Source organism: Triturus cristatus, chromosome 2_1 (assembly GCF_964204655.1).
Source record: "Triturus cristatus chromosome 2_1, aTriCri1.1, whole genome shotgun sequence".
NCBI classification, from domain to species: Eukaryota; Metazoa; Chordata; class Amphibia; order Caudata; family Salamandridae; genus Triturus; species Triturus cristatus.
In genome coordinates this window covers 1,059,832,605-1,059,858,741 of record NC_140581.1, presented here as the reverse complement: position 1 = coordinate 1,059,858,741, position 26,137 = coordinate 1,059,832,605, and the positions used below count along the sequence as shown (strand labels likewise).

Sequence of the window (26,137 nt, the reverse complement as noted above, 5' to 3'; positions counted from 1 at the left end):
TTATTCAAGTTTGGGGCACTTTGGGTGCATGGTTTCAAAATATTTGCTCCGCAAAAGGTATCCAGGCCAAATTTGCGTCCTTTTATCCCACATGTTAGTTTTGCGGATCCCCCTTGCCAAACTATATATATTTTTAAATGGGCTAAAAGTGCTGTGCAAGAGGATGTATGTTTTTTTTTTTCCCCAAAAAACGTTTGCTGTGCTAAGTTGAAAATGTTCCCAGCTTCCAGGAATTTGGTTATTAAAAAAATCCTTTTTTTTAACCACATTTTCTTAATTTTTCTAAGTGATAATCGATTTTTCCTATTTTTGTTGTTTCTACCCACTTGGAGATTGCAGTGGAAACAGATGTTACACCCATGGGTGAACCTAGAAAGCTATACATTTTTTTAAACTATAGAATAATCAGAATTCAGCAAAGGGTCATTTGTATAGTTCGCTCATTATTTCCCCACAAAAACTAATTGTTGAAATGAAATAAAAAGAAAGCAAATAGGTTGGGGGGGGGGGGGGGGTGACCATGTTTGCATCTGTAATTCTTTGGCCCGATGGCCTATTCACAAAAGTAATATACCGTTAAACCCTTCTGGTCGCTGGGATGTATTGTGTTTATTGGTTTCCAAAAAAAGAGCCAGCAACTGAGCTGCATCTTATAATAAATTTTCAATGTATGTGAATTCACATGGTAAAGTATACTGAATGAGTGTGGGGAAAAAAATATGCATTTTTAAATGTGTCCAAGATACTGTATTAAGCAATAGTGTTTATTTGTACAACTCTGAATTTGTATGTACCCATACTATTGTATGAATCGGAGGGCTTTTCGCAAAATGTGTTCTTTGCACACTGACTTAGCTTTTGGAAGCCATAAACTGAAAGAAATTCAATTGATAATTTTAATACTATTCTTTCTTTCCATACTACACCAGATAATAAAAATGGGACCCATTTGGTTGGACCCACAACAGCAAAGGGCCCAAATAGCTAAGTTGTTATCCAATGTTTGCCATAAAAATGACCCATTTTGCCATTGTGAGTAGCAGTGGTATTTGGGCCCATGCCTGGCCTCCACTGAAGGAATCCTCCTTACTAACCCCAGGCATTTCTGAAGACTGGGTACCCTGGGGAGTCCATGGTGATGTAACGTGCATGGATCTCACATTTATTTTATTACCCAGAATGGCCAGCAAACTTCTATTTGTCTAAAATCGAGCATTTTCCTCACATTTCTGTGAGGGATGGTTCTGGAAACTGCAGGATCTTCATAATTTTTACCACTCAGCAATCCCACACTCTTCCTGATATCACAGATACCCCACTTTTGTGGCGGGGCTTTTTACCCCTGACAACAACGGATGAAGAACAATACCATATGAAGTAATTTTGGTCTACACCTAGTTCGGTCCTTATTCTTGTTTCACTTAATTAGCCAGTCACATCACCTTGGATTCGTCCAGGTCTCTAGGTTTCAGGCATTTCCAGGGTTCGGAGGGTTCATTAGTTACTGGCTCACACCTTGAAAAGTGCATCCAGTCACAACGGCAAGTTAAAAGATAATGAAATTGGGATTTCCCCTCTCTGCCAGCACACATTTCTAAGCTATGCCCAAAAGTATCCAGACTTCTCTCACTTACCATGGGAATGCTCTAGGACCTAGGCGGGGCAGAAGCACTGATAAGGCTTTAGTTTACAGCCTAATGTCCGCTCAGGCTGGCACCCACCAGATCTGCTGTGTGTGTGTTTGTTTTATTTTTTTTATTTTTTTTATTTTTTTTTAGCGAGTCTGGCGTATCATGGGCTTTTTGTCTCCCTGGAAACACTGTGTATAAATCCCCCTTAAATTGCCCCGAGGGAGCAGGAAAACTGCTGGGTCCATTATGAGGTGGCTAGACTGTTGGGGTTCTTACCGCGTTCGTACCGCGTTCGGGTTCTTTGCTGCCAGTCCAGTCAAGCCAAGTATGGTTCTGATTGTCCTAAGCAGTCTTCTGTGTGTGAAGGGGATTGGGTAAGGATTAAGAAACCTGTTTTTGTTCGTAAGGGTTTCTCTCGGTTTTCTGCTCCTGTTAGGGTCAGTAAGGTGAGAGATCATGTGGTTGTTCTGGAAAATGGCAAGGTCTGGAATAAGTCTGCTGTTTCTGTGGTGCCTAAGTCCAAAGTGGAGTTTGTGGGAACCAAATTTGGTGTTGATACTCAGGGTACAATTCTACCTTCCAGCACTGATACGCATGGTGGTTGCACTTCGGAGAGCATCCTTGCTCCTCAACAGGGTCCTTTGAGTACTAAGTTTCTTCCTGCCAGAACCAGGTCATCTCCTGTTAAATTACAGGATTATGTTAGATTTTGACTTTCTGTATTTGGTGATTAATGTGTTTACATGTGGGTTGTGTTTGTTTTTAGGTAATTAGTGGTTTGTGTTTTTTTTGCGAAGGAAGGGGGGTGTGTTGGGGTTCTTACCGCGTTCGTACCGCGTTCGGGTTCTTTGCACGGAACCTGGAATGAAGGTTCCGTGCAGGGAATGTGGAGCGGTCGGGGATGGCAGTTGCTGCCGGGGAATCAGAGTGTCAGGACCGGAATAAAGAAGCTCTACTTCACCAACCTCGTATCTTCTTTTCATAGACCTAATGCATTGGTGGGCCATCCCCTGTTCTTTTTTTTTATTTACCAATTTTACCTGCTGTCTAGAAGACTTTCTTCCTTACACCCCCATGCCGGAGCTCTGACTGGGGGACCCCCCCCCCCCCCCCCAACATTCCGCGAAGGACAGCTGAAAGACTGGTAGGCCCAATGTGGGTGAGGGCACTGCCTGATGCCTGGATGGGCCAAAACTACAGCTTTTTTGATTTTAAACAGATATTGGCCCTGGGGTCTTGTAAGCTCTGCTTTAGGCCCAGGAGCAGTTGAGGCAGATTAGGGTGAACTATCTCAATGCGACCCCTTCTGGTGGCAGAAATAACTTTGGAGGCATTATTGGGTGGGGGAACAGCTCCGTGCTGTGTAGCCCTCCCCATTACTTTTTATTTTAAATTTCTATTCTACCATTATTCGCCCTGGTGTCAAGTGAACTAACTGCATCCCTGTAGGGGCTGAGGGGTTGTTTAAAGCGGATTTGCTGGTTTTGGGGTTTGACCGTGGTTCGAGGCCAGGGTGTGCAACCCAACCCCTTTTTGTATTTAAAGTTAACTAGTGGACTTTCAGCCCCCTGGGGGTGATTGGGTATAACTCCCCAAGGGGAAGAAAGACTGTTCTTTAGTGAGAGTTCACTTGCCTGGGGAGCGGACGGGGGCGGGGGGTGGGGGGCTACTCACCCACGCCCTAAGTATCTTTTTATGTCTAGTGAGTCGATCCCTACTTGTGGATTGCGGTCCTAGGGCAACATCCAAGCTGGGATCCACTTGGGAGAGGGACCGTTGTGCAGTTTCAGCTCTGCACAACAGGTGTTGGGTATGGCCTGGGCTACAGCTAGATGCTTCTCCCACCTCAAGCCGGTGCCAACCCCTATTGTGCACGGCCAGCAGGGATTACCCTCTGGGCTTTGCCCAGCCCTCGATAGGCAGCAATGTCCTTTGTTTCTTGTTTTATCACATTTTTTAGTGTGTAAACATTCTCGGTTTTCTTAAATCACAATTTGCTGCACTAAATAGTCTATTTTTTCAAAGACCTAAAATGGTGGCTGCAAAATCCTGATTATATAAAAGGAAATTGCTAGTTCACCATGGCGACCTCCAGTTTTGTCATGCCTTGTTTGGCATAAATCAGTTCAACGTTTTTTATCTGTCGGTGCAAGCAACATTTCCTGTGGGAGATAAAGTGGCAAATTACTTATGTTTTTTTTCTATCGTTTGAATGTTTTTCCCTCCACAGAAATGTATTAAAATTGGTATGTGGTACTTGGCTAACTCAACTACAAAATTGCCAATTTTGATGCAGAGCCGTCCAAGGGGCCCCACTTTATTGCGCAAATCAAAACATTCCTTTTAAGTGGAAAGCTGTCTACAACCATACATGCACTGTGGCGACTGCCTTTGTGTAATGATTAATGGTGGGAATTTTTTTTAACTACACCAGAGTAATCAGAAATGACCGAAAATGTTGTAATTATGATTAATTTGACACACAAATCCGACTGCAGGAGCACCGCAACAACAAATTTAGCAAGAGTATGCGGGTTCTGCTGTTCGCGTTGTGTTGCATTTAGCGTAATTTTCTTTGTGCAAGATGCATGCTCGGGTCGATTTTCTGCTATGAAAATAGTGCTGAATACTGGTTTACTCTCCTTGTATAATCTCGCTCACTTTTGCTGTAATGTCATGTAATTATGCTACAGCAAATTACGAGTTACTCCCACCCTTAGTGACGATTAGAAGAATAGTTGTGTATCTTACATTTTACAATGCAAAAATTACGATTTCTCATTATTATATATCGATATATGTTGGAAAAAAAGTTTGGAGGGCTGGCTTTTCGTTTTTCTCTTTTAAACAGGAAGCCCACAGACCTGAAGTGAAAATGCATCTTCCTAATTAAGTATAATGATCAATGTATAAGGTTAATGTTAATAATATAGGGTAATACATTGTCAATTGGTATGAATTCTGCCTTGTAATTTGTATCTCTCTGTCACAGGACTTGAAGCGGTTCCTTTACAAGAAGTTACCAAGGTGAGAATCATTTACCGAAGTAGTGCACGTGAAGACGTCGCCTGCCAAATGATTATAATAGCTCCGCTGTATTTGGACAAACTTGTTATAGGTTGGGTACTGTGCCAGAACGTGTTGGGTAGAGTGAGCCAACTGTTGTTAAATAACAGTGCTCTTCCTTTCATGAAGGGTTAAAAATTAAAAAGGCCCCTCACTGATTCATCACAAAGTTAGGAAAATAAATTGTTCCTGTCTTCCCCTAGTCCTTGTTTAAAATGAGGTGTGCTTCTCAACACATTAGAAACACTTGTTCTACATTGTGGGGTTCTTAATTGTATCCATTAACACTGAAATCTGTATCTGAATGTTGTAAATCTGTTTTTACGGAGAGAGGTTATCTTTCGAGTTACGAAACCATCCCTATTAACAAGAAATGTTGGCTTTATTTTTTTTCTTTTGGTGCCAATAATATGATTTTTAATTGTCCACTTGGAGAATTAAAAGTAGTCTGGAAACACACACAATAGCATTGCTGGCAACACCCTTCTAAAAAAAAATGTAGTCTCATGCACAGTTCTTGAATTTATCCACAGACGTATCAGTGAGGAGCATGGTGACTTTTTAGATTTATTTCCAGACACCAAAATGTAACTCTCCAATTAAAAGTCTGCATATTATTACAAACCCAAGACAATTTGCACAGTTACGTTGATCTCAAAATGGTAGCACTGGCGGCTTCTACCGTGTGGTTGTAAAGTGGGGTGAAGGATGGCTTTGCATTTGGCCACAAGAGACTCCAGGACAGTGCCAGGGCGTAGTACCTCCCAGTAATTCCAACAAGCGAGCAAGCAAGCGAAGCAAGCACAATTGTTTCTGGGAGGCTTTGAGTGGGTCCTTCCCCCATGAAAATTGTTAAAAAATAAGGTCAAATATTGCATTTTACAACTTAATTTTCACATAAATCTACTAAAAACCCATAGGCTCTAAAAGGGCACATATCATTGGGGACTCGTCAACAGGAGCATTTGGAAAGTGCCCAGCGATCGGTGAACTGCCACTGAATGAACGCCTCTAGCCTATTTGTATTTAGCATTGATCATGAAAAACTAGCATTCGTGTTTCCATGAACACGGACTGTGTGCCGACCTTTCTGGGCTCCTTCAGACTAGAGGAGGATGCTTACCACAAGTTTGCTCCACTTTATTTAAACATTTTACTCCATTTGCACGATCCATCTAAATCCATTTTGTCAAATCAAGCTCTTAGGAAGAGCGAGTGAAAACTGGGCTATTGTAAATCTTATCTGTCTGTAAAAGCTCCCAAAACAAAGTTGAAGGCCGCATCAAGCCAAGAATGACGAGCGTTGATGAAGGACACAACATGTTGAAAGATCTTAATCGACTTCTGTGCTGCTGCATTCGTGAGCGAACAGTGATCTTTCGTCTGCGTGAGTCTGTCTCCTGGAACGGTTTCTTTTGCAGATTTCTTCTCTTTCAGCAGTGGAACTGTTGAAATGGCTAAAAGCGCTTCAACACCCCATCAGGGGTAACAAGCGCTATACAAATGCAAACCTTTTTCCCTCTTCTATCCTTCTGAATCCGAATAACTGACTAACCTATCCACCACTCAAATTACTTTCATATTTCTCTATACTAATTCAACACTAATCCTTTATGGGTTCCGGAGTAACGCGCTGCTTGCCGAAAAAACGCTTCAACGCCTCGTTGGGGGTAATAAGCGCTATATAAATGCTAATACAATACAAATACAATACAATGTATTGAAGCCAGATTTTAATTTTCCTGTGGATTAATTACATTTTATTTAGATTACAAATTAACAAATGCGCGTAATGCCTTTTTAAGCTTTGAATTGTTTGAGGTGGAAGGAGAGCCTTTCACTCTGTACAAAGTACTGCAGGGTGCCTCATGGTGGCAGAGATATGATTGAAATGAAGATCCCATGACGGCGAATTGTCCATAACCTCTATGACACATGTTTTTACTGCCTGTAACATATCGTACTTTGGCCCATCCAAGAACAAATCAATTTGAATGTTGTTGGTATAACCTCTAAAAGTGTATACTACTAAGACCCACAACGCCCCGAATCATCTTTTAGGCTCCTATGGAGCTCTTGTGACGCTGCATGTTCTTATTTGCATCTTGCATACCAAGTTAGAATACATTTGGAACTCGCCTGCCCTTGCACTTGCATCTGCCCCATATCTTCCTTCGTTGAGATGAAACTTTTTGTACTTGATGCTTACACCACCTCTTTGAGGCAATTTCCGCAAAACTGCCTGCTTTATAAAGCATTTTATTATTATGATAGCCGTGCTATAAAGTACGAGATCAAGCTTTCAATGGAAGCAGATTCCATTACTCCCAACTTCTGGTCCTTTAATGTATTTGTGGTCCTATTGACTCGATAACATGCTGGATATAGGGCGCAGCAGCCAGGGCGGCTGACTCCGGAACCTGGGGTTCACAGTTCGATCCCCGGTGCCGGCGGCAGATCAGCCCAGCACCATGTGACTGGGCAATAGCTTGCTTAATCTTCCCGACGGCCCCAGTGCCTTGACATCCTCGGGTAGTTGTTTGCGCTTTACAAATACTGGACATTTACATATTGGACATATACACACAGACTTTCTTGGGATCACCATGTTTGGAAACCTGCACCACCCTCCTAAAATGTATTTGCCTTGGCCGACTTCATGTGCTCGCCTTCTAAACTTCCGACATTTGCCTTACAGAAGGGGGAACAGGTTGGCAGGTACGGAGCACACATTCACTTTTATTAACTTAGTTTACGCAGACTTCCATTGACTGACAAGGTCTGAATGATATACATTTGCCCCTCTGCATTTTGTTAATGTAAAACGTGACTGACTTGTCCAATTAGTTCATGAAGTGAGTGAAGTCCAATCCTAGAGTTTCTGCTTCATATTGAGAAGTCCTAACATGCTCCCAGAGATAGTACCCCCCCCCCCCCCCCTGAATAGTGCTGGTACTCCTCCTATCATCTAAAAGCTATATAAAATAAGTGGAGGTGCCCTCAGTACAAAATTACATGTCCATTTGAATGACAGGGTCCATAAGATGTGCGCTTGATGGTGGTGCATGCACACCCCTTCTGGACACCACCTGGACACCCTGAGAGAGAGTCTTTCACATGCTTGATTTGACTCTACTAAGACGTTCCTCCCTGCAAATGTATATGTGAACCTCCATTAAATGTACAGTCATTTAGTTTTGTGGAATTACTACATTATTTCCTCTTCTAATGTTGCTCTTTATTTTCCAGTGTCGAAGGTCTCCATGCTGTTATTGTGTCCGACAGAGATGGTGTTCCTGTCATCAAAGGTATTCCAGTCGCCTTCTAGAGCGATTATATCTGCGCGATGTAAAAGCTTTTTTGTTTAACATTTATTGCACTCTGGCTATAAAGTTCAGTTTAACCATCTCTGCCATTCTAGGGCCCTATTACACATAGGGCGCACTTTTTCTGTTTGTACTTCCATGCACCGTTAAATAAGTGTGCCATGCTCAAACAAAGAAAGTGCGCCCTATTACAGGGAATGCGCTGCCCCCAGGGCAGCCGCAAACTTGTGCTGCCCTGGGGTAAGTGCATTTCAGTGCAATGCAAAGTGGCCACTTCTAAGCCTCCCCGTGTTTTACTGTGCAGGAGACATCCCATCTGCACTTTAAAGAGGGATTAGAGATCCCTTTGCAAGCAGGTGCAGTGAGTTCCTGCACACACCTGTAGGGGGATATCTGGGGGTTCCATACAACACCCTCCTCTTTCCCTCCCCTCCCCCCCCACCCCCCTCTCCCTCTCTAGAGAGCTGGCTTCAGGGGGCGCACTAATTGTGCCACCTTTTTGTAACACACTTTCAGTGTGCCTTCTGACAGATTCTTTGCCTTTGTCCATAATACGGTGCAGGTGGAGTGGTAAAGAGGGGCCATGCTCCCATGCAAATCCTAGGAACGCCCTATTAAGATAGTGATGGTGCTGCAGGTGTGCCAGCACTATCTGTATTACAGAAGGGTCCGCACAAGCATCTGCAGCCCCGTCTGTAATACCAAAGTCCCCCCGGGAGCGCACAAAGCGGGTGCACATGCCGGTTGCGCATTGGTGCACTTTCTGTTATACGACCCCTAGTCTTTACTCCCCACCTCTTTCACCTTCTGTTTTAATATCCAAGCTACCAGAGTCCTCCCTTCATATCCAAACTGTTTATAGACCAGCTGTTTTTCCTTCTCAAACCGGCTAGCTAGTACAAACATCTAATCTAGCCTTGTTGATTTATGGTATCTTTCATAAAAACCTTTAGATGTTGCTTAACTATTGACTCGTTATTTTTGTGCAATGCTCAACAAAATAATTTCCTTTTACATTCAGTGTTTTGACCACTGTGCAGACAAACACTCCCATATAAATAGCGGTACTAAAATGTTCCTTGTCTCATCTGTACTTGTGGTACTTTTCAGGGCAGGATTTACCAATCCCCACCATAATTTAGTTAGGGAGAAGCAGACTATAAGGTGAGAAGTATCAATTTTGAAAGAAGCATTTGACTTTGCAGAGTGCTTGGCATCACATCATCTTTATAGTCCACCCCAAAGAAAAGACTAACAGACCCCAATTACTGGTGTTGCTATTCCTTTGTGTACATTAGCATGATCACCACTTCTGCTGGTGCCTTGATTTTAAGGTGAAAGCTTGAGGATACATTGCTACAGGGGGATAGTGTGTGTCGCCGTTAACCTAGAATCTTTTCTTACTACTGCACATGAAAAATGATGCATTTTTAAAAATTCCTTCAGTTATTAAATCTGAGGTTGTTTTAAAGATAAGGGCTTTGCAAAATTGTCCCAATGTGTAGTATGGCATTCACCAAATGTGACTGAGAAGCTTTAAATTACACTGCTGCAATCAAACCACATATGCCTTTGATTCATGACCCTTCTGTCTGTTATACAGAGTACTCCACATAGCTCTTTTCTTTCCTTTTATGGTAACCGTGTGGTGTAGATATTAGCTTAGTTTTGATTCTGTATACTTGCACTTTTTCCCAATTTTAAATGTGTCCACTTTTGGCGGAAAGGCTAATTTTGGTGTGTTCAGGGATGGGATTCCCTCATCAGCTGTTCAAGCCAAGTATTGACAAATAGTGGATAGAAATTAAGCAAAGTATGTTTCCTCATTACTGATGACGTCAAACATTGTCTTTGTATCCATGTAGCAAAGTTAGACGCCAGCGCTCAAATTTATAAACCTGTGTTGAGCGAGCTCATCCCTCCTGTTGGCATAGGACTACCCCCTGCATGGTGTCTAGACTGGTTACCTTTCTAGAGTCCCCGAATGAGTGCATAATGTATCCTGGTTTTGATTTTGGCGCTAAGGTTTCTATAAAAGTTCTGTGACCTAGAAGGGCGAAACAAGCATGCCCTCATTGAACCAACAGTAGTCACTTGGAGTGGTGGGGGCAGCATACCATGTTTTGTGAAACCATAGTTGCGACCGGATCTTTTTATATGTTACTCGAGTGGAGGTGTACCAGCCCACTCATATAAAGTTCCTCTTCTATGTGCTTACTTAGACCCCAGTGCTAACATCTCAAGTCTGTGTATTTCATTTATGTGGCCTCTATGATGCATGCATGGTATATGTAAGTGAGCTGGAGTAATTGAGGCCTGTTGGATCCATTTCGGATGCCCCAAGGCTGACTTGAGGCACGCAATTGAGGCAAGAGTGTTTTTCTATGCAGTGAAAGTATACTGCTACCATTCCTGAAGCTGGCGAGAGGAGTACACTGTAGCAAGGGAAGAAGAGACAAGGCTCCTGAAGAAATTAATTAGGATGTTTGCTGAGCAAGGACCTAATGATTAGACTTCCTGAATAACTGCCATTTGATTTGAGGTGGCGGTCAAGGGTGGGAGTGCAGATGTTGCGCAAACTGAAGGAGACCCCTTAGATGAGGCCTAGTCTTTTATTTCCCTGATCACACTTCAGTTGTCTGATGACAACAGGTACATAAACCTTGCACGTGTTAGTGCCTTTTGTGGGTTTTAAAGGATCGAGATCACCCCTGCTGTACAAACCATCACTCTACACAAATGCTAAATTTGTAGAGCAACCTACAAAGTTAACTTGAAAGAAAGCCACCTCAAACCAGTCCTGAAAGTGCAGATGTTGGATCAACATCTTCTTTTTTTTGTTATTCTATAAAAGTGGGACCCACTTATTTTTCCAATTCCAAGTTATCCATGACCAAGGAAGGCAGTGCTCAGCAGAGTACTTGGAGGTGTACTGTGCAACCAGAGCTGATGTCTGCCAGACATCCAACTTCCCAGAGATGAGTGAACTTCACCCGAGTCTACCCCTTGCTGAAAGAACTGTTCACCTGTCCTAAAGAACCTAGAAGCCACAATGCCTACTAACAGAGGGCAGGAGCTTGCCAACCTTTCAGGAGAAGTGACTGTAGAGGAGTAGCAAAGAGCAGCATGTCCCTGGTCTAGCGGAAGTGGAAAACTGCACAGACGATGTGCCCTTATTTTGACAGGCAGCAGTTTCTTTCGCTGTGGTTCCTGACTGGAACCGTGCTGCACAGTCAAAGAGGATTGGAGCACATTTGGGGCTATGATTCTCCGTGGCGGGACTGAAGCTTCTGTGCCAGAAGAGAAGTTGCAGCGTGACATGAGTTGCCTGTGCCTAAAGATGAAACTATGGTATGACCTGAGCCACAATCATCAGAATGAGCCTTACATGGTTACATAAACCATAAAAATTGCCCCCCTCCATAGATGAGAAATAACCACTTTATTAAACATACAGAGGTTAAATATTTGTAGTTGCCATGTTCAATTCTGCCATGAAAGATATTTCTACCCCAGGCAGAGCAGTCAAATCTCTCAATCCACAAGTCCATTGTCATTTACCAAACCTCTTATTCTCAGTGAGAAAACTGAGAAGAACTTGGGCATGATGTCATTCTGTTTCCACTGGGTACCATGTGTGAGTAAATATTGCTAATTTGAAGTTGACTGTGAAGGTTTTGGGGTTGTACACAAAGAATACATTACTTTCTTCATTGGTAGATCATTCTCAGACCTTATGCCTGTTTCCCCCTTAACAATGTATGCTTCTCTGAGGTTGAAGACTGCTGCACAGGGGAGAATTAATCTTTGGAGGGCCATGGAAACCACACTAGGGCTCCTTACATAGCAACATAGAGAAACCTAAAACAGTGGTCCTGGCAGAAAAAAACCTATGCAACAAACAATGAAGATTTTCCCAAACAAGACTGCTACAATATTTTACTTGTACAAAATGGAGAGCGCAAAGTTGCTACCTCTGTCTCAGCTCTCATGTAACCTTTGGCATTGGGTAAAAAACACAGATTTATTGAATTGCATGTTTACTAGCAAAATGTAACTGACTCCACGGAGAGGTAAATTATATTTATGTAGCATAATCAAATATATACGCTTGACCCACCTTTTTCATTGTATTGGGTTTTCCACTGATAGACTTATCTGAAACCAGAGAAAACAAGAACTACCCTGATTACCCATTCAAGTAACCTCAATTCCGGTCAAAGGTCAATGATCCAGATAATTTGCTTAAGCCTTTTGTTATGATCTAGTAAGTGATTGATGCATCCTCTCTGTTGCTGTCCTTGCTTTGCTGCTCAGTCTATGTGATGTCATCGGAATGTTGAGTGTTTGTGTGGGGAGAAGGGATCAGTTGGTGGAAGGGCTGAGCAGCAGGGAGGCTGCTCCTGGTGGGGTATTGCTGGACATTGATTAAGGCCTAGCATGAACTTAATATGGATCCTATCTGAAGAATAAAGCTGTGATCCTGAACTACATCACTGGACTACGTAACGTTCATTTATTTGTAACACTGGCGACTACCTTAATGGAGATTGGACTTTTAAAACTGAAGAAACTACAACCTGTGGATTTGAACAGACACCTGGCACTCCTAATTCCCCACCAGTGACCATTTCATCGGTCACCCCAACCAGTAAGTGCCAGTTTGTCTTAGACTTTCCTTCATTGTCTTGAAGCCTGCCTGTCTTTGCTGAACTGTTCCTGTCCTGTAACATGTTGACAGGGAACATTATCTATAACCTGGACATTATTTGCGTGTACTAGTGAGTACTCTACATTTGGATTTGGGTTGTTTCCTGCTACCTGTTGGATTTTAGGAACGTTTTACCAGTGATCTAAGGTGCCAGTTCCTGCTTGCCTGCCTGCTTTTCGCAACTTTGGCCTGCTGTGGCCTACTGTGGCCTGCATTGTGTTGCCTTTGCTGGAGTGCCAACTCCTGCTAAATTGGAGGTGTCTTTTAACTGCTGCTTTCCATTGTCTGTCTGCCGTGCACATAATTTTGTCTCCCTCCCGCAGAAATTCATAAATTGGATTTGGGTGAAGGGAAGTGCCTAGATTCTTCCCTCCCTGTTGGATCTACTGTGGTGATATCATTGGGAGATGTGCTGGGACTGGATTTTGCTGCAGTGTTGTTTTTGTTCACACTGTGAGACTTGACGTGCAGATGTTATTTGAAACGGATTTGTACTTTGCCTTTATGTCCCGATGCTGCGGCGTTGCCCAACCGAAGCCTTCATTTTGAATTTCAAAATGAGCCTGTGACAAGTAAGACACGCGCTTACCTGGGAGAAGGTTTGGATCGCATGCATGTTTCTCGTCACTCATGGAATTTTCTCTGTGACGTACTCTCCCTTTTCGTACACTGTGATGCTTGCTGGGACTTTTAAGCACGTTGCGGCTGTGAGCCATCCGGCGCGGTGTGTCAATTTTGAGAGTGGCTGCGTTTTCCATAGTTCATTTCGCCAACCACGTTCCATGTGCCTGCACTCACGAGCTTGGTAGCGCCGGAGAGCGCGTTGGCATTCTTCTTTAGCGACAACATTAGAGGAACGTATTTTGTGACTCAATCGGGGTAGCGCAAGAAAAAAATTACAATTCTCAAGCTGTTTGGATGATGACCCTCGGGTGAGAAGTCGCTCACCGGTCATTTTGACTGTTTTGTTAAACTTCTCATATGTGAAGTCTATGTTTTAGATTTAATGTCTAAGTGCCATACTTATTCATCTGTTATTGTGTCCCATGCCTATGAAGCTTTACTATGTTGTGTTAAAAGTATTCAAAGTGATGAGTGTATGCTATCATATGTATGTCATCAGCAGTATAAGGCGCAAGACCTGCAAGTGTGTGCAGTAAAGGGATTACGTAGGTAGTATCCTAAGTCCTCCAGTTTATGCTGAAGAAGGGGTGTTGTTATCTCCCAAGTCCTGCAAGTGTATACTTCACAGTTGTGCGTGCGTATTGTATTTGAGTATGAGAGGGGGGGGGGAAGAGTGTAGTGTCCTTGTTTTGTATCTGTATAAATTGAGGGAGAGAGAGAGTGTAGTGTCCCTGGTCTTGTTAGTGTACGTCTTTTATTAAGTTTGCCTCATGTGAGGTGTTTGGTCTGTGCGTTACGGGTGCGCACATAAGAAGACTTCTTCTTTCGAAGCTTCTCAGACTTACCTGTCTGGTTTTATCCTTGAATTGGTGGTTACCTCGTGTGAGGTCTTGGTCTGTGCGTTACGGGTGCGCACATAAGAAGACTTCTTCTTTTGAAGCTTCTCAGACTTACCTGTCTGGTTTTATCCTTGAATTGGTGGTTACCTCTTGTGAGGTCTTGGTCTGTGCGTTACGGGTGCGCACATAAGAAGACTTCTTCTTTTGAAGCTTCTCAGACTTACCTGTCTGGTTTTATCCTTGAATTGGTGGTTACCTCGTGTGAGGTCTTGGTCTGTGCGTTATGGATGCGCACGTGAGGAGACTCCTTATTTTGAGGCTTCTCAGACTTTCCTGTCTGGTTTAACCCTTGTATTGGTGGTTACCTCGTGTGAGGTATTGGTCTGTGTGTTAAGGGTGCGCATGTAAGAAGACTCCTTATTTTGAGGCTTCTCAGACTTTCCTGTCTGGTTTTACCCTTGAATTGGTTGGTTACCTCGTGTGAGGTGTTGGTCTGTGCGTCACAGGTGCGCACGTGTGGAAATTTCTTATCTTCTAGCTTTCTGATTTGCCTGTCAGGGGTTGCAAGTTCACCCCTTTCAGTGTTATGTTCTGAAGCTTCGTGTTTTTCTTGAGGCTCATTGATTTTTGTATGTGTGTATCTCTATCAACGCACATTTTATTTAATTAGTCTTATTGCATGTAAGTACATTGATCTTGCATGTTTGTATTTTGACAAATTTGATGAGGGGGGGATGTGTTATGATCTAGTAAGTGATTGATGCATCCTCTCTGTTGCTGTCCTTGCTTTGCTGCTCAGTCTATGTGATGTCATCGGAATGTTGAGAGTGTTTGAGTGGGGAGAAGGGATCAGTTGGTGGAAGGGCTGAGCAGCAGGGAGGCTGCTCCTGGTGGGGTATTGCTGGACATTGATTAAGGCCTAGCATGAACTTAATATGGATCCTATCTGAAGAATAAAGCTGTGATCCTGAACTACATCACTGGACTACGTATCTTTCATTTATTTGTAACACCTTTCCCAAAAAACCCTTCGAACTACAGATGATTAGGAAATGTAGGTGCTCAAAGATTATAAGATATTTAATATGGGACAGCCCGACAAGGTCCTGACGTTTGGCGACTGTTTTGTTGAAAACAAACTGGAAAATTCAGGCACAACACAATCTGATTATGGTGCAGCAGAGCCAGGTCAAGCATCCAGACCACAAGTTGCCCAACATATTCATCATTAGTCCTTGCGTCCTAGAGGTTGGATAATGGAATCTACAAGTTCAAACTGTGCTGCGTGGTCTTTGAAAGAGGCCTGGAGACCAAATACTATTCTCATCGAAGTGGATGTGTTTCTTTTGTCATGATGTATGCAAACGGATAGCGTCATGGTTCATGCAAGCTGAGATCACCACCCAGTCTCAGTACAAAACATTGTGTTTTTGCATCTACTGGATGTGCAGCCAGACTATGAGTGCAATTGAGTGCATTTGGTAGCAGTCACAGCAGATCTGGAAAGCAAAGGTAACCAGCCTTCCCTTTTATGATGCCTGTTTTACATGTTTGTTTAGTGTGTTTTTCAGTCATTTCTCCATTCACGTTATTGGTACATACATTGAATGTATATGAGTGATAACTAGATTTACCTCTATTTGAACCAATTCATATGTGCACAATTAAGTACATAACACTCAATGAGTAGTTTGTAACTGCAATATGTACAGAAATTAGGTAAGAGAACCAGGAAAGAATGAGCATTGACAATGCCATTAGGACTGGCTATAGAGGAATGTTGCATGGTAATGTGAAGTATTATAAGTAAATAGCAGAGGAATAGATATGTGTTTGTGCGGACACAAAGAACTGGAGAATAATATTGGTGTAGGTTTAAAGGTCAGGTGACAGTTGAACGGTCAAGCCAGACCTAAAAATCCAGGTAGGCTAATGACTGCTGTCCCCTAGTTGTCTAAAACACTTTATTAGCATTCCAATGTCGTGTGTGCCCCTAAATGCTCAGGTAGCTGGATAAATAATCAAAATAATCACAGCAGAATGGAGCGCAAGCACTTTTTTTGCAGAAGCACACAACTTCTGCCCAATCATAACATGTACTCCTGGCTCCCAACGTGGGCAGAACCAAAGCCCTTCTCTGGGCATGCTCATGTAATTGTCTGACGACAGATGCACTGTCAAGCCAAACCATAACAAGGGACTTGTGTATTTGACCAAACAACCAACCAACGATAACCCCTTGGTGATTGTTTGGTCTATCAAGTGATTTTCCCCAGGGGATCTCTAATTTGGTTTGTAATGGGTTTTACTCCAAATCATGGCAATCAGCTAGTTTAAAAACAATAGTGATTTTCTCCTAGAGTACACAATTGCTTTAAAGTACACAATTCCTCTTCTGTGTTTAGAGGGTTCAGCTCTTTAGGGTCTCAGCCTTTAGACAGAACAAGAAAAATGTGCAAAAGAGTGAACCACATTCTAGTTCTTCTGAAGCCATTGGCCTTTGATACTGTTTTGCTAAATTTGGGTTCTTCAAATGTTTTTATTGGCGACTCCTGATGGACTATTCAGCAAAGGGGGTTATGGCAACCATCTTTGATTACATTCTGACTTTTTCATCTCCTTTTTCCCTTTAAAACTTTGTTGCATGGTCACTTTTTGGTTAAATCTTTCTATTGGTGTAATTCCAAGAAACACATTGAAAACATCATATCCATGTTATGTACTTATTTACAAACGTAATATTTGGATAACTGCACACTCCAGGTGAAAAAAATAAAGAAGCAAAGTGCCCCCTTGGCACAATCTGTAACCATTCAGAGGGACTGTCAGGGCCCAACAGGCAGCAGCTATGCCTTAATTAACTATGCCCCATGAGTGTCTTTAATTGCCTTCCCCAAACTTACTGACTTTGAATCTGCTTCCACCTGGGCGAATAAGAATGTATTTTCCATTCGCAGCACACACAGAGTGCCTCGGTCTTAAGGCACTCCACTTGCTTCTTCAGGCACATCTTAATAAGTTCCACCCTTGAAAGTCTACACACTGTGTCTCCAGTGGTCAAATTATTTTCTATATTGCCCATTTCTTTTAATCTTCCTTCATTTTTGTTTACATTTGTTCCATTTTAGTCTCGATGACTGCCACTCTTTAGTCCATGTTATCAATTTAGTTTTTTTTTTTTTTTCCCCCATGGTATTTGAAAGCTCTCTCTCCCTTTTGCATCCCCCCCTCAATCATCATCAGAACGCCATTCCACTTTGATTGGAAATCTCCTTTAGCAGACGTATTCAGTAGGAGGAAGCGGTGCATCCTTAATTTGCTTCACAGTTGGCTCTTTGCCCCCTCTGCATGACTTCTTATGTGATTTCCCATGCCCACATAGAAAGGAACTCAGTTTCCTCAGTTTCACCTTTGTTAACTTTGTAATCACAGATGAGTAAAGCAGACATGAAGATCTAGGCAGACAGCCCTTAATTAATCCATAGCCAGTCCTCCATCTTGTGGGCCTAATTCACCATGATAACTTGCACTTTTGAGTAAGTTTATTTCTTTTAGGTATTCACAAACTCAGAGTGTAAGTTACTACAAAAAAAACAACCTGTTGGAAGTCTAGCACTTCACTTGGCCAACCAATGGTACTGCAACTCCCTCTCCTAGAAAATAATGGAGATGGGGACTTAATACAAAAGTGTGATTTTCTACAAAAGTGCAGTTTGTGAACACCGAAAAGTAGTACTGAGACTCAGTTTGTGAATAGCAAACTTACTCTAATGTTGCAATTTGGAAATCCGGATCAGAGTGTGCTCAGTTTTTAAATGAACGCCAGCAATTCGGCAAGCTTTATGTCCTGCTGTAGTGCAAATCCTCATTCCTGGGTGGAACTGGGCCCAGCTATGATGTGACCATTCTAGGTGGTGTTTCTCTAAATCTAGCTTCTTCTGAAGTCTTGCCCTTTCTGTTAAGTTTCAACTATTCTTTTGCTAGTTTCTTGTACCTGGACTTTACAAAGTTGCCTATGTCTGTGCATTGTCTTTTCGCAATTCATTTTCTCTCTCACTTGAAAACTATTTTCTGTTATTTGTATTTGGTCACAGATCTTAAAGTATATTGCATGATATTTATCTTTACAGTGGCCAATGACAGTGCTCCGGAACATGCCTTGAGGCCTGGTTTCTTGTCTACATTTGCTCTAGCAACAGATCAGGGCAGCAAACTGGGTCTTTCAAAAAACAAGAGCATAATCTGTTACTACAACACATATCAGGTAAGGGATCATCTAAATAACAATAACTCTATCTTTATTTAGTGTGCATTTTCCGTTCCAATTAAATAGAAGTATAGTTTAATGGAACACTTCAATAGTTTTTCATGTACAGCCTGTCAAAATGTATTAATTAAGGGATATTTAAAGCAGTTTTTGTTACCTTTTGGGTACTTCATTGAGCTTGATAATAGAGGAAAACATGTTGCTACTAAGAGGAGAGGTTGGTATCCGATCATACAAGGTCAGTAAAGCATTTCCAAAATGCTTTGCTTAGTTGTTCAGTTATAGGCTAGTCCGAATAGTTCAGTTTCAAGGGTTACCTGTATGTCCAGTGATCTGTGTTATATTTAATCCTGGCATCTAGTAGGAGCCAGTAGAGTGCTTTCGAGACCTGCATGATGCAGTTTGCTTGCAAATGTATATTAACATTCTAGTTACCTCGTTCTGAACTATTTAGCCTGGCAGTGAGTTTTTTGTGGATGCAAGGATGCATGATATTACAGTAGTTGAGTCATGGCAGGGAAAGGTTCTTGTCAGTCCGGTTGTGTGGCTAGTGTGAGAGAGAAGAGGGATGATTTTTCTCCGCTAAGAGAGCTCCATGTTCTTACCGTATACGCTGCGTTGACGTAAGGGGAAAAAGTGAGATTGGTGACATGAGCAGAGAAAAGTGCAGATATGACATCTGCCTTGCAAAGTACCCGTATCTGGTTTTCACTACTTTTGCTACTCTGCAGATAGACATTTGGACAAAATTGAGCCATCTTGTGAGCCTTCACTTTACCATAAGAGGATTTTTCATTACAAATCCGAAGGCACCAAACACAAATTGTTTATCCGTTACCATTTGGAAGTTTTCCAAATAAATGTAATAAGGTAACCCCAATGTTATCCTATGAGAGACGTAGACCTTACAAGAGTGAAAACATTTAATTTCAGAGTTTTTCAATATCTGGATATGTAAAATGTATAAGTACATGTCCTACTTTTTAAATATATTACACCCTGCCCTGTGGGTGGTTAGGGGGCATACTAAAGGAGTGACTTGTATGCATTAAAAAGCAAGGTTTGGGACTGGCAAAGGTTTATTTTACCAAGTCGATATGGTAGTTTTAAAACTGCACACACAGGCTGCAATAGCAGGCCTGAGACAGGTTTGCAAGGCTACTTAAGTGGGTAGCATAACACATGCTGCAGGCCTATTAGAATTTAATTTACAGGCCCTGGGTACATGTAGTATCACTTTAATAGGGATTTATAAGTAAATTAAATATGCCAATTGTGGACAAGCCAATGTTACCATGTTTTCATGAGTGAGCGCACACACTTTAGCTCTGGTTTGCACTGTTTAAAGTGCACAGAGTCCTGAGGCCAACAAAAACGAGATCAGAAAAACATCGCGGAGTAAGGCAAAACATTTATGGGAAACACCACCCTAAGGCTGGATGGTCTAACAGGCACTGAATAAAGTGACCCAGCTCCACATCAACCATTCACCATACACTAGGCTTAAATACATGAAGTTAAAAGGTGAAGGAGGACAACAGAAGATAAAACATGGCTTTGGCACTTAAACATTGTTTTCCACTTAGCATCAATTCTTTGCACAGCAGGTGTTTAGCCTGCTTAGAAGCCCAGCAGTGTTTCAAAACATTGGACTCTAATATATTCAGGAGCACCCCAAAAACTCGGGAAGGTTTGGAGCAACATCTTACTAGGGCAGGAATTAGAGAGAAGGCCTGATCTGGCAAAGTCAGTTGAGGACCAAACATCATTTAGGTTAGGCACCCAAAAGCCTTCTACCTCTGCTATATTTACCCCCTGTAACATGCCAATCGGACTTCCATCTTATGTCTCCATGTACTACTCCTGCTCCTCCTTCTCCTTCTCCTCGGTCGCTTACCCAAGTTAGCGATACCCCTCTCTACCAGCCCTTATGGCTGCCATACCAGGCCTTTGAAATATTGGGGGGGGGGGCGGGAGGGGGAGATTCCTTTGTTTTTTTGCCATTTGCACCATAGTATACTTTCACCATACACATTTTGTGTGTGTGTGTGTTCACCATTACTAATATTTCACTCATTAGTCTTACGTGGCTGAACTATCCCTTCCGGCTTTTCAAGGGCATCTCTGTTACACGACTGACATTATCCAGCCCCACTGGACTGTCAAAAGTGATCCTGGCATGTGAGTGACTATTTAATTTCTGTCGTCCTATGAAAGATAATGTTGACATGAGAGCTATACCCTGCCCCAAGTCGCTTCGTTTTCAGAGATTTTCCTCATAGGTGACTGCAGTGTTCCTAAATTGCCCCTTGTCATTTAACACTTACAGAGAGTACAGGTCTTTTAGTAGCTAGCAGCACTGTGATTTGTTTACACCCTTTAGAAATGTGACCTCCAAATTCTGCATGCCAAGTGATGTTAGCTATTAAGCCAGAACTGGCTGCGGGTGCCATACTTGTAATAGGGCTTTCTAGGGGATATGTGACCTACTGCTGCCCTGCCCGTCAAAGGTAGTAAAACTCAATTGTTATTAGTACACAAATCCTGTAATTATGTTTTATGTAATTGCATGGATTACTAACACTAATTACCACTTCAGGCATTTCATTTGTGTTGATGTTGTTACTTCCGTTATCATTCCTTTTGGTTTGAATCCATTCTCACATGGGCTGCTCTCCTTATACAGTGGCGGATGTATTCCATGCAGAGAGAGATGTTGCTCTTAATCCTTGTGTCTGCCCCTATTCTGAAATGGATTCTATATCATCTGCATTCATTCAGTACTGGTAGTGATGTGATTCGATGAGCACATGTAGATTCTGAGGTTCCATGTGATGCCAAATGCAAGCACCAAAGTGCGAGAGCTTGCTTAACAAATTCTGACTGGTGTGCTTTCGTTCACAATAGAGAATTTTTAATCCTTTCCAAAGGCGCTAGATGAGGTTTAGGGGGTTTCATATTGTAGTTGGCTGACTAATTGAGGCGAATTACGAATAATGGCGATTCTTAGTTTGGATGTCCTTTTCAATGTCTGCGAGTACCAATCCTCTCAATTGTGAAGGGTTGAACCTCATAGCAGAGAACGTTTTTGATGGGCTTAATTTGCACTCTTGCCTTTGTATAGGTATGGGCTTCTCAAGGATTTACTTAATACGGGCAAATATAATATTAGATTAATTGGCTTGGTAAGTTTAGAGTTTTTCAGTACTGTGATGCTTAAAGAGTAGATTTGTGGATCGAGTACCTTTCTCAGATAGAAAAGTGTTCAACTGTAAAGATATATCTGTGGCAAGTGCGTGAATGTTCTCCTTGATTGTAGATTCTGTGCATGCATTGAATTGAAGTAAAGCTCATAAACGTTTTGCATATCTATATGGATCTCGATGAGCTTGTCATTGGTAGAGACATGGACAACTAAAGAGATTATTCAAGTGAAATTACATATTAGAACAGTCACTTGACCTCTTACACATTCTACACCACATGTCAAATTTAGTTCAGTTGTCCATTTTCACATTTCATCAACCAGCATGTATGCTCTGTCATAAGCATGTCAAAATAACGTCCATGCATTGGGGAAATGAGCTATTAACTTACTCTAATGTGGTATCAGACTTCAGTCATAACATTCAAAAGGAACAGAACTAGTAACCTGTGTTGGAAATGCCAAATTTGCCTTGTCCCATCTACCACGTCCTTGTCAAGACTTTTTTTTGGCAAGAAGGTGAATTCAGAAGCCCCTTTTCGATTTTTCTCATTCATTTTCAGAGACCACAGATTTTAGCAGCACTTCCAGAGCACAAGATGACAGGATTCCATTAAAAAATGATGGGAACGAAATGGATATTAATAGGATGAGAACTCCAGTCTCCCTGAATACCTTAATCACCCTCTCTAATATTAAGAGCTCTTAAATCAGACTTTTGCATATCTTTTTCAATATCCGTAATATTTGTATTAGTTTAACTGCATGAGTACGACGTTAGCCCTCCCTCCATTCCACAGTCTTCCCTTTCCTAGTATGCATTACGCTGCTTAGTCTACAGAGATTCTCAGAATGTTCTTAGGATAGGGGATGATTTCATTGGGCTGTTGTATTACATTGAACTGATTCTGCCATTCGATATACATGGATTCGTTTTGCAGTGATGACTTTTATCGTTCGACTGATATGTAGTTTGATTTATAATTTGTTTTCTACTAATATACCTAGTGATATATAGACACACTCTTTTGTAAACCTAACATCGTATGCGTTTTTGCTTTTCTTAGCATGTCCGCAGTCTGCAATTATGGAACAAGCCCACCACTTGGAAATAAAACGTACAATCTCTGCCTGTTAGTCCCTTTCTTGTGCTATTTCAAAGACAGTATCTTAAGCTGTAGTGACATTTTAAATTGTGCACTTTCTAAAGTGCAGAGGAATTTTAATGAAAACACATGAGACGAAAAGTGAGGTTGATATTCTTTTCTGTGCCTTCTTTTCCAAGGTGGTCCAGTTCAATCGGCTGCCCCTGGTCGTAAGCTTCATCGCAAGCAGTAATGCCAACACAGGTGTGTTTTTATAAAATGTATCTTTGTCGATTACATAGCTGTGGTTCAACATGCTATTGTGATTAGTCTGTCATTTATTCCTAGCTTATGCTCTATTCCCCCCCGGAGTGTTGTTAAGCTGCCCTCACTTCTTCCTTACTGTGTGATGCTTTATGCATCAATTTTAGAATCAACTGTCATGATTCCATAGAACATGGCTTTGGGACTGTCAAAGATATGGTAATTTACCAATGTCTTCTCTTTAGACTATTATGGTAAAACTGTTTTTATTAGGTCTTTAAATCTATAGCCAGTGGTCTTGCAATTTTCATATGGGTTGTATCAATAGCAGCCCTATTCATGCAAACACAAAGTATTTGTAAAAGGAATGTGCTTTTATTTAACTTAGTTTTGCAAGATGAATCTCGTGCTGTGCTTGCCCTTCCACCTTCTACTGGGCTCTGTAATAGTGTCTGAAAAGGTTATTAACAAAATGTGAACATTCACGTAGGGAGCTTTGTAGAATATGTTGGGTGTTGACGCACATCTGTGACCTCTGTGCCTGCCAGTTCGATGTGGCAACAAATTCTTTTTTTTGTTTTATTTTAAACATTTTTTGTAATTTTCTTTAGGGTATCGAGACCTACAGAAACAGCTTTCCATTCCCATGAAGGGCTAGACTCCTTCATTATGTGAAACGTCCATATCTGAGCTGCCCTTGTACATCACCCTAGTAACATCAACTATTAGCTTAACATCAAAACCGCTCCTCAAGTGTGGGGCTTTAGAATAAACATTAAGAGACTCCCCCTTACATCTCTGGTGCCTCCTCTTTAATAAATCCCTCTTGTCACTTCTTCATAAATTGTTTTGGGGTGCATGACCTCCCTCATTCCACAGATGTCGTACATTGAAACCAGTCTATTGTGCCCGACAATACAATAACTGGAGTGCACTCAGCCGAGTCGGATAGTTCTTCACTTTACCCAAAGCAGTCAGGTGACATAAAAGCAACCTCCCTTTTTTCCAGTACCAGGGCTTGCCATAAACAATCCATTCTGTTATTTACAGTAACTTTAAAATCCCTTTTGAACTTGTTAAAAGTCGTAACATGACTATTTGCGACCACGTCTCTAGGTGCAGCAATAACCCTCTCTCCCTAAGTGGTTCCCCAACCATTGCAGAGAAGTGTGGGGTAAAGTGGATGGAAGGGATATGGGGTTCAGGATGTGGTAAGGTCCTCTCCAAGTGCCTAACTATCCTACAGCTCCAGAGCAGTCGTGATGACCTCAGAATGGTATACATTTTGTGGACAAGAGTGTATTGCATGGGGATCCCCGCTAGTGCTTGCTCCATGTGGAGCTGCCTCTTTTTCTATTTCACAGCCAATCTGCTCCACAATGATGCTTAAATGAGAATCTTGATAATATTTCAAGTGGTGCAAACAAGCCAATCCTCCAGATACCCTTGGGGCAATGAGTATCTTCTTGCTTATTTTGGACCTTCCTTGGACAGCAAAGGCTCTGGGCACTGTCACTGAATTGTTAATAAACTAAAACTGTTTCCTAAAAGCACATGTTATAAGACCGTAGGAAGCCTTGTAACAGACTTGTGCTCCCTCCTCCACCTACCAGTCTCTCTGTTTGTGGCATTGTTTTATTAGTATTTCTCCCCCAGGTGGCCCCACACTTTTCTCGCCCTTTTCTAAATATGATACCAGGTAAGTACCTACAACAGACAGGATCCCATTGGAGGGTTTGTGTCTCTCATGTTTTGGCCTCTAATACAGCTCAAGGCACTCTGCTGGGTATTCAATTGTAGGTCTTTTCTCTTTCCTGACTTAGTCCTCTGAGTCTTCAGCAGGTGGGACTGGTGTCTCTCACATCAGGGCGATCCTGGGAACATGACGTCTGGTCTGACAAGTCCCCAGCATTATACCCCCTCCTCAGTGGTAAGCAGTCCATTTCCGCTTTCTGGTGAGGTCATTGTGGATTCTGTTCCTTTCCATCGGAATGGCAAACTGTCATAATCCATTGTTATTGGATTTGGCATTTATAAAGCTCCTGTATGATTGGCCTTGGCCTGTACTCTGTGCTCAGTTGAAGGGTAGGTGCTGCTAAATACTGGTACGGCAGGGACCTCAATGACTAAGTAATGAATTATCTTCAGAAACCACACCAATGCCATAGTCCTACTCCTTATAGGGGTATCTAGATTCATTTTCCAGCATGTCTCTTGATTGCTGACTGTTGGAAGCCAGCTTTATGTCCACTGTATGGTAGCATTTCTTGTCTGCAAAGCAGATGTCTCATTCAGGCTGGCCTGGAAGAGTTCCATCATAGAAGTGCTTACATTGTCTACCTTGGTCTCTTCCTTCTTATTACAGATGAGATTAATATAATGGCATGACCTGTTTTCCAGGTCTTCGCATTTGTCCATCGGTATCTTGGTCTGTGACTCTCTTATTGGCATGTGGACATTGTGGTGAGCCGATCTGTCTCATCACAGGTTTGTACCTGGCTTTTTCTGACTCAGGTCTTGGGTTCAAACCATGCATATCCGCCTTGACTTTAACAATGTCCAAGCATAAATCTGTGAGGTTGTCTATCGGGGATTATTCAAAGTCTGATTTCAGCTCTGCTATACAACATTTCACGTTCTCCTTAGAGAGGAAACTAGATGACTTTATTGCCATTTAGTCACTTGAGGCTTTCAGTGGTCCAATACACTGTGCGCCAGAGCAGAAGACTACATTGATGAACCCATTTTTAGGCTTAATAAGGTCATGAGGCTTCTGTTTGGTGCATGTGTTTCCCTTCACCTACCCACCTTGAATCTCACAATCCCCTGAATTGTCTTCATCTTGTATGATGGCTGTCTGTCTGCTCCTCCGGGTTCTCCCAGTTGCATCGAGCATAGTACCCCCACTACTATGTGAAATTTGGGAGCCCTCATTTAGTGTGACTCCGACAAGCCCTCTTCGCTGTCTAGGTGATTTTTCTAGAGTAGGCTGTCATAGACTGTCACAAGCTCCCCAGCAACTCTCTGGTGATACACCAGATCTTTCCTCTTCCTACTATGAATATGCCTCTTCAGCTCAAAAACTCTTCTGATCTCTTAGGGATCTACAGGTGCTCTAT

General features: G+C 42.1%; 1 protein-coding gene across 7 annotated transcripts in view; it reads left to right on the top strand.

Annotated features, from left to right (window-relative positions):
* Nucleotides 1-26,137, top strand: part of LAMTOR3 (late endosomal/lysosomal adaptor, MAPK and MTOR activator 3) — an 83,968-nt gene that overhangs the window by 42,634 nt on the left and 15,197 nt on the right. For all 7 annotated transcript variants that reach the window (XM_085635791.1, XM_085635844.1, XM_085635819.1 and 4 more), the window contains 4 exons: nucleotides 4,624-4,658; nucleotides 7,947-8,005; nucleotides 18,328-18,461; nucleotides 22,955-23,018. In XM_085635791.1, the coding sequence (XP_085491917.1) occupies nucleotides 4,624-4,658; nucleotides 7,947-8,005; nucleotides 18,328-18,461; nucleotides 22,955-23,018 (292 nt within the window). The remainder of the gene's footprint in view (nucleotides 1-4,623; nucleotides 4,659-7,946; nucleotides 8,006-18,327; nucleotides 18,462-22,954; nucleotides 23,019-26,137) is intronic.